The sequence below is a fragment of the Folsomia candida genome, unplaced genomic scaffold, assembly GCF_002217175.1.
Source record: "Folsomia candida strain VU population unplaced genomic scaffold, ASM221717v1 Fcan01_Sc008, whole genome shotgun sequence".
Taxonomy (NCBI): Eukaryota; Metazoa; Arthropoda; class Collembola; order Entomobryomorpha; family Isotomidae; genus Folsomia; species Folsomia candida.
This window is the reverse complement of record NW_019091200.1, coordinates 4,251,923-4,260,068: the sequence shown is the minus strand read 5'-3', so window position 1 is coordinate 4,260,068 and position 8,146 is coordinate 4,251,923. Positions and strand designations below refer to the sequence as shown.

Below are 8,146 nucleotides of genomic sequence, written 5' to 3'. Positions count from 1 at the left end.
TTTTTTCCCGACCACACCCCCTGGTTGGGTGGTCCGATTGACCCCAAAACTTGATTGGATCCTCCTCTGGGGTCGTATGTATGATGCCGCAAACCAATCTCCATTATCTCGATCCGTTCAATATCATAGTATGTACCATTACATTTTTAAGTGTGCAGCCAAAAAGTCGAACAGCCAATCGCTGACTTTCCATGGTTTGGAGGGATGCGCCACATCCGAGCCATATCTCTCACTGTTCTTGATATTCTTGATATTCTTGATATTCCTTATATTCCTGATATTCCTGATATTCTTGGTCTTCCTGACATTCCTAATATTCCTGATATTCCTAATATTCCTGATATTCCTAATATTCCTGATATTCTTGATATTCCTTATATTCCTGATAATCCTGATATTCCTGATATTTTTGGTCTTCCTGACATTCCTAATATTCCTGAGATTCTTAATATTCTTGATATTATTGATATTCCTGATATTTATTATTGATATTCCTGATAAGAATATTCAGAATATTCCCGGCTGGGTAACAATTTTTGGCATTATTCGGGATTTACGTATTTGATTTCTAAATAAATTTGGTTTCCACAAGGATAGAAGTAGTGTTAAGATCAAAAACAAATTCCTAGTTCGGAATAAAAAAGAACTTTCCATCGTAGGCCAAAAGTGAACTTTCTTTGGTAGGCAACAGTTCGTTACCACCGTAAAAGAAAGTAGAAATTCACAGAAAAAGGCCACAGACAAATATCAGTAAAAGTCCCTATAATGTTACTAATTGCCCTAGTAGCTCAGAGGTCAGAGCACTTGACATGAATTCAAGGGGGCCGTGGTTCGATTCCCGGCTGGGTAACAATTTTTGGCATTATTCGGGATTTACGTATTTGATTTCTAAATAAATTTGGTTTCCACAAGGATAGAAGTAGTGTTAAAATCAAAAACTTTATTGATGCTAAAATTACGACAATTTAAATTTACGACTTTAATTTTCAATTCTGCTGAAAGAAATCGATTACGCTTAGTTTTTTGTCAATAGTATTGAAACTTTTCTGCTGTCGGTCCTAACCTTCAAATCACTAATCTTATTCCCTCCTTAAAAATTATTTTTATCACGTCACAATTTACTTTCACCCTTTAAATGACATGTTCTTGCACCCAGGTCGAATAAATCATTTTGTAACGACACATAACAATTAATAACAAATGACCTAAAGTGGGGTAGAGTGAGCACATGTGAACAGTTTCAATTTTGAAGCATGCAACTGAGGACTTAATTCTGACAGATATGAAAATAACGTTGAAATTTTAGTTATGCCAAATTCGTACTTTACTGACATTACATCGGGAATTGTTCACGTTAATGATTACATATGAATTATTTAAGAAAAATCGTGTATACTCACCCCATTGATGAGTATTTATGAGTATTTATGAGTATTTAGTACATATATTTCATCTTTATTTTAATATGCCTAATTTAATACTTATCCTTAACAATTAGTTGGGCAACCTGTTAAGTTTGCGGTGAAGAACTATTATGCATACTTTAATAGTTAATAAGAGCATAAAGCCGAGTTCATCACAACTAATTCATCCATCATACCCAACATAATCCATAAAAACACGTACAATATTTTCCCAGTTTGTGCTAATGACGCTAGAAATCAATTAGTTGTATAGAAATGACGACATTGCTTTAATGCACATTGTTTACGCAGTGGGCTGTCAATTTAAAAATCCGCATGGCCACGACTGCAGATGTACATATTATACCTGAACTTTAACTTCCATCAAAATTTGGCTCCCGCCTTCGTATCCCTACCATACTAATAGCATGAGAAGGATGCAAGCGCGGGATGATGGAAGTTAAAGTTCAGTAGTAATAATATATTCTCAAATTATTTTGGCTTAATCCATACCCACGAACGGGACAGAATACATCTGCGTCAACATCTACTTGAGATAATTAATTGAATGTGACACTCTAAAGCCTGACATCATACGTCGTCAATCAGGTAGTAAAATTTGGTATATAAACCTGGAGCAAAACATGAACCTGTATCAAACCATTCAGCTTGTCTTGTTCTTCCTAACGTCATACCTGAATTTCTAAAAAATGGGACTTTTGAAACTTGTGCTTTGCTCTTTGGCCGTGGTCGTATTTTCAGGCGTTGCTGTCCATGCGGTAGCATTGGGTAAGAAACATTCAAAATAGTGCATGTAAAATCTTTAAAAATATACCTTAATTCTCAATTAATATTTTAATCAACAATATTTTTCACAGATCGCCAAGTCGAGTATCCTGAAATGCGAGTGATCGGAACAATTGGAAGCAAGACCTTCTACACGACCTTAAACTCTGTAATTAAAATTTGGCAAGATCAGTTCCTTTAAGAACTAGTGATTTTTTGTGTGTAAAATTAAACGTACTTTTGCTAGACCTTCCAAGTCAGGTGGGACGCAGCCAGGCAAATTTGTCGACAGTCGGGCATTCAATTTGCCATCTTTCAATCCGACGCCGAGTTTGATTTTGTTCGAGCCAACGTAGCTCCCTCATCACGTTAGTGGCGATGCTGGAAAACTTAATTTGCAAACTAATTTAGTTAGTAAATATATGCTGAACAATTGAACAAATATTAAACATTTCAGAACTTTGGATTGACGCCAGCATGCGAGAAATGGAGACTCTGACTGGGAGGGCGGCCTTCGTTTACGGCGATGGTTCCGACGTGTCGACGAAGAATGTCATGATCCACCCTGCGAACTGGGTGTGCCTCTACTTTTCCGCCGACGACCACATTTTCTCGGGAATGTGCGCCGAACAAAGAGGAGTCCTCTGCCACATGAATAATGCAAATGGAACCAATTCCCAATAATTTCTTGCTTCATGCAATCTTTCAAACATACATATCTAAATTCAAAATTATCTTAAAAAAATTTACGATCAGTTAATAAAAGGCCGGTGCAATAACCAATTTCATGCATTTTAAGTCTGATGATGTTACTCGCCGTTTGTATACGATTAAAATTTCACTGTGCATAATTTACATTAAAGGTCATCTAAAATCTCAATGTAATTTTTCAACTTCTCAAGCGCACAAAGGTTATAAATATAAATATTAAATACAAAAGTAATTTACAAAACATCAAACTTTCTCCATAAGCCTTTCTCCATTCTTAATTTTTCACTCTCACATTTCATTTTTCAATCGGATACCCATGTTAGAAAAGAGAGCAATTTTCACTTTTATATATTTTTTGCATGCATATTTTAACTTTATGTTATTTTTGAATGACTTCGCAGTGGAATAATGATTTTAGCAATATTTTGAATTGGTTAACTTAAATAGATGAATAAGGATTACATACAAGACACAATAAAAAGTTTTACACCAAATTTCAGAGGAACTAGCTGATTAAATAGTTACGAAAGTTTAATTTTTATTCTTGACCCCTGAAATAAATTGGCGACTCTCATTTTTTGGCAATATTATTAAAACTTTTCTCTTGTTGATTCAAACCTTGCAGTCCACTCTTGCTATAATTTTTTAATGTTGCAAGGCACTCAAAAAGACCCAAAGCACATAATCACATATTAGCTGTTTTATGTGCTACTGCAATTTGCGACATGAATTGGACCCGAATTTACCATAAGTGATACCCACGTTTTGACAATTTAATGAAAGCCCAGAGTCTCCAGGCTTGACTAACAAACGCAAAATTTTTTCATTGTGTAAAGCTTGATTTGTCAATATATGTTAAAATTAAGCAAAAAATATTTTATTTGCAACTTTTGCACACAATTATCTACTTCACTAGTTAGTACTACTTGTACAATTGTTATTCCAATTTTTCTGCATTATTATGAAGAAACTGGGTATGTAAATTCTACCAAAAAATCATAAAACATTCCGTCTCAATGCTATTCTCTTATTTGAACCACTCCTACAACAGCTTCATCCCTGACCAGAAACCACGGCGGATAACCAATAAACCAAAACCTTACAAATTTTATGGTCCCACTTTCATCTCTGAGGAAGAAAGGTAAAGATTCGAACAGTTGTGTGCAGGCAGGTCAGCTTTGTATTTTATTCCATGCATTTTGTGGGCCTGGAAAAAGATGAGGTTTGCCCACTGTTGGTTTTAGGCATGAATGTAAATACTATAATACATATTCATGGTTTTAGCTTTGACCAGAAAGCAGCTGCCACCAAGGCATGCAGTTCCCTTTCATCTTTGTTGCCATTATATTTAGCTGCTACTATGTATTATGGCCTTGTTTATGATTACGTCTCATTCAGTCAGCTAGATACTTAACTTGGGGTGAAAACACTCTTAAAAATTTAGAAATGAAATTTTTATAGGTTTTGCTGAACCAAAAATTATAAATATAACCATTCGAATTCATAAAAAGTTGTCATGTGTGGAAACATATTACAAAACCGGAAGCCACATAAAGCGGTTACACCCGAATGTTTTTTGCAAAAACATTGCCGCTTAATTCTGCTCTGAAATTGAATTGGGTTGAATTGCATGAAATGCTTTTCGAGCATCATTTATATTTGATTAGTTGATGCACGAAAAGCATTTTAAAGCGATCTATGAAATCACATATTTGCAGATTTTTAATTAAACTCCGTTTCACCTTACATGGTATTACCGCCACACGAAAATAACATGGGATTCTCATGTTCCTTGCTAGGGTTGCCGTTTTTATCCGAGATTATCCTACCCGATCGGATAGGATCGGATAATGTCGGATAGGATAAGGAAAAATACGATTCGGATATCCGTCGGATAGGATAATTTTTTCAAATTATCCGACTCGGATTATCCGATGTTGTCCGTCGGATATCCGACGGATATCGGATAATTTAAAAATGAGAGTTACGTGTAATTTAGACACGCAGTATGTGCGAAAGTAAAGTAAATATTCCATCCCCAATTGTATTTAATTTTCATCCATGGATATATTTAAGTAATTCTAGACAAATCTTAGTAGGTGTAAAATTATTACCATGTCAGACACAAAACGGTTCCCTTTGTGGTAACTTATAAGGTTATTTTCCCATTGCTTAGAGAATCAATCTAGTTCTGTGGATGCTTTAAAGTAATTAATTTGAATATTGACATTGTGATAAATTGAACTGATTTCATACTGCGTATCATACATACTTATTTATTCAAACTAATTAAGAAAAGTGGAGACTTACAGAAGGACGTTTGTAAGTCTCCACTTCTCAAATACATACATATGTATCACTTCTAATTCCTACAACTCCCTTAGTAGTTCAGTCTGTGCTCAGTGCACTTGACATGATTTTAAGAGAGAATATGTAAATTGAATACCCGACAATTGTTGGCATTATTTGAAATTTTTGTAGTTATTTTCGTAATTAATTTGATTATCCTATCCTATCCGTCGGATATCCGACGGATATCGGATAGGATAATATTTCTGAAATTATCCGACTCGGATTATCCGAACAGTGGACTTATCCGATCGGATAAAAATTATTTTTATCCTATCCTATCCTATCCGATCGGATGGCAACCCTATTCCTTGCCTGTGGCGGTAATACCATGTAAGGTGAAACGGAGTTTAATGAGTTAATATTCTGATGCAATATAAATATATACGTAAATATACACGTAGCAAGTGTATATTAGATGTATATTTAAATGGTGCATAATTATAGGTAGATTTAATATTATCTAGGTTCAGGCATGTATACATAAAGTATGTATTGACGACTTATAGTAACTATTTATGGTGATAGAAAGTTTAAAATCTACATTAGACTTAAGCCAGTGGTTATCTGAATTTTCTTCAGTACTTCACCCGAATTTGATCATAGCATCGTCATTTAGTTGATTTGATAGTGCTAAACCTTCTAAATACATAAACATGTTTAAGTTTAACACCATAAATTATTTATCGGGTGGATTGCATAATGATTTTTTTAAGAGGTAAATTGTGGTGACGACCTTCAAGTAACCCTAATGTTCCACAAAATTCAAATCTAACATCCACCACTTTTGTAAAACTAAATTAATCAACGCGTGAAAATTTCTTACAAAATTTCTAAGTGTGCCTGGACTTTGAGGAGATGAAGAACCGTTTTATTTTTACACAACAACTTAAGCTCCCGTTTTTGAGCTGCACAACAAAACGAGACGACTTGCATTACAAGCATTTATCGTGTAACGTTACACTCATCAACAGAAAGATTTTATCATTATTCATCCCCATGCATTTATTGCTACCTGGTGGTGATACGCATCTCCATTCATGTCGCTCATTCAGCCGACCGAATCCACTCCAATTTTATTTTACTAAATGTTTCCCATTGTGTGATCATGTAAGCAGTGATCGTCCTGAATACACAAACATTTGTAAAAGTAATTCGAGGAGTGAGACGTGAATTTGAGGGCGAAAGCAAACATAAATGTGATACTGCTGGTTGGGTATTTATTTAGTTCCACGGGTGGACACAATCTCGGAGGTGACTGAACAATTGAATTGAATGGACTTTCACGTAACAAAATTGGGAATGTCACCATGATTTTTGTAGAATTTGGATAGTTCAGCTGAAGAATTGTTGAAAAATGAAAGGCAAATATAACATATCAGTATGAAAAATTGTAAATGAGATGGAGTTATATATGAAGTTATATATTTAGTTGTGATAGTTGGATATTTTCTTACTTAATTACCGAAGTTAACGGGAGGTAAATTGCAAGATACCGTCATATTTAGTAGGTTGTTATTTCCAGCGGACGAAGGTCAAGACCAAATCCTACATGTAAAAAGTCTTAATTTTAGGTCTACACTAAATTAGGGAAAAACAAATAGTGAGATCTGTCCGGTTTGTTGAGCTTAGAAGTCGTTGTAGATTTTGTTTGGAAGTAAAATATTTAACTAGGATTATAAGATGAAGCACAGGTGTAAGTATAATTACGAAGACGAAGTAGGTCAAAGTTTTAAAATATTTCAGCTAGGTTGTTATTTTTGTTATTTCCAGCGGACGATGGTAAAGACAAATAATACGTTAATTCTAGATCTGCAGTAAATTAGTATTTGGGAAAAACATGTAGAGATTTGTCATTTGTGTTGAGCTAAGAAGCCTTTTTAGAATTTTTTTAGGAAATAAATATTATAGTTGGACTAAAAGATGGGTTCGTTGGTGAACAAAATTTACGAGGGTGATTAAAAAGTTTCAAATATTTCAGCTACTTATTCCTATTAAAGAAAATAATTTTTTTTAAATACGAGATATAAGTATATGTGCATACATATGTATACACAGAAGTAATTATTTTATTACCGAATTATGTAGTTCGACCCTTAGGTTTCATAGTACATATACAGTATAGTATAGTTGTACAGTATAGTTGTACAGTATAGTAAACAAGCCGGTTGAGAACAAATGACGCAAGATGTACCAACTGAATTACTCAGAGAAGGGATTAACAATTTGCGAAGAAAGAACTTTATTCTCAACACGAAAAGGGAGACGAAAAAGGAAGTTGCTCAAGTCTCTCTTTCCTCCCCCAACTTGGTCTCATTCTCATTTTCTAAGATCTTAATCCTTGACAAAGAGCAACCCTCACTATCAACAAGTACGTAGGAGAGAGTGCATATCTACATATACACAGTTGGTTGATGCTTTTTCTCCTTGTTAGTGATCATGAATCGTGGTGGTACTTAAAACCTACCCTTGAAAACAACCCACTTAATTCTCAACCTTGTTCCGCCTCCTTTTACTCAAGAAATTGAGACCTCAAAGCAAAAAGGGCTCCCTTTTGAACAACTCACTTAAACTTCTGGCTCCTGTACCCATGTCACATAATAATAATGAAAACTTAGAAAAGTATTGGGGACATTAGTATTTATAGAAGATGGCAAATCTCGCAAATTGACACTTTCAAAATTAAGTCGCATAAATATTTTTTAAGGTATTGAAAAATGTAAAAAAAATTCAAACAAAATTAGTTTACAAGATGCATGGTCAGACAGTCATTCATGGAAGCATTCAATTTGTCAAATCTGCTCAGAAGCGAAATTGACTGAAAAGCTGACAATATTTCATAATTGAGGTAGGATAATTTATATGCCGATAGTATTTATTTTGCTATGCGATTACTT

The 8,146-nt window shown here is 34.4% G+C and overlaps 1 protein-coding gene across 1 annotated transcript; it reads left to right on the top strand.

Annotated features, from left to right (window-relative positions):
* Positions 1–2,071: 2,071 nt before the first annotated feature.
* On the top strand, positions 2,072–2,975 carry LOC110853533. Its single transcript, XM_022101807.2, has 4 exons — positions 2,072–2,192; positions 2,282–2,358; positions 2,437–2,557; positions 2,647–2,975. Exons 1-4 carry the CDS (start codon positions 2,114–2,116, stop codon positions 2,871–2,873), a joined length of 504 nt encoding a protein of 167 aa, XP_021957499.1. The 5' UTR covers positions 2,072–2,113; the 3' UTR covers positions 2,874–2,975.
* The last annotated feature ends 5,171 nt before the right edge of the window (positions 2,976–8,146 follow it).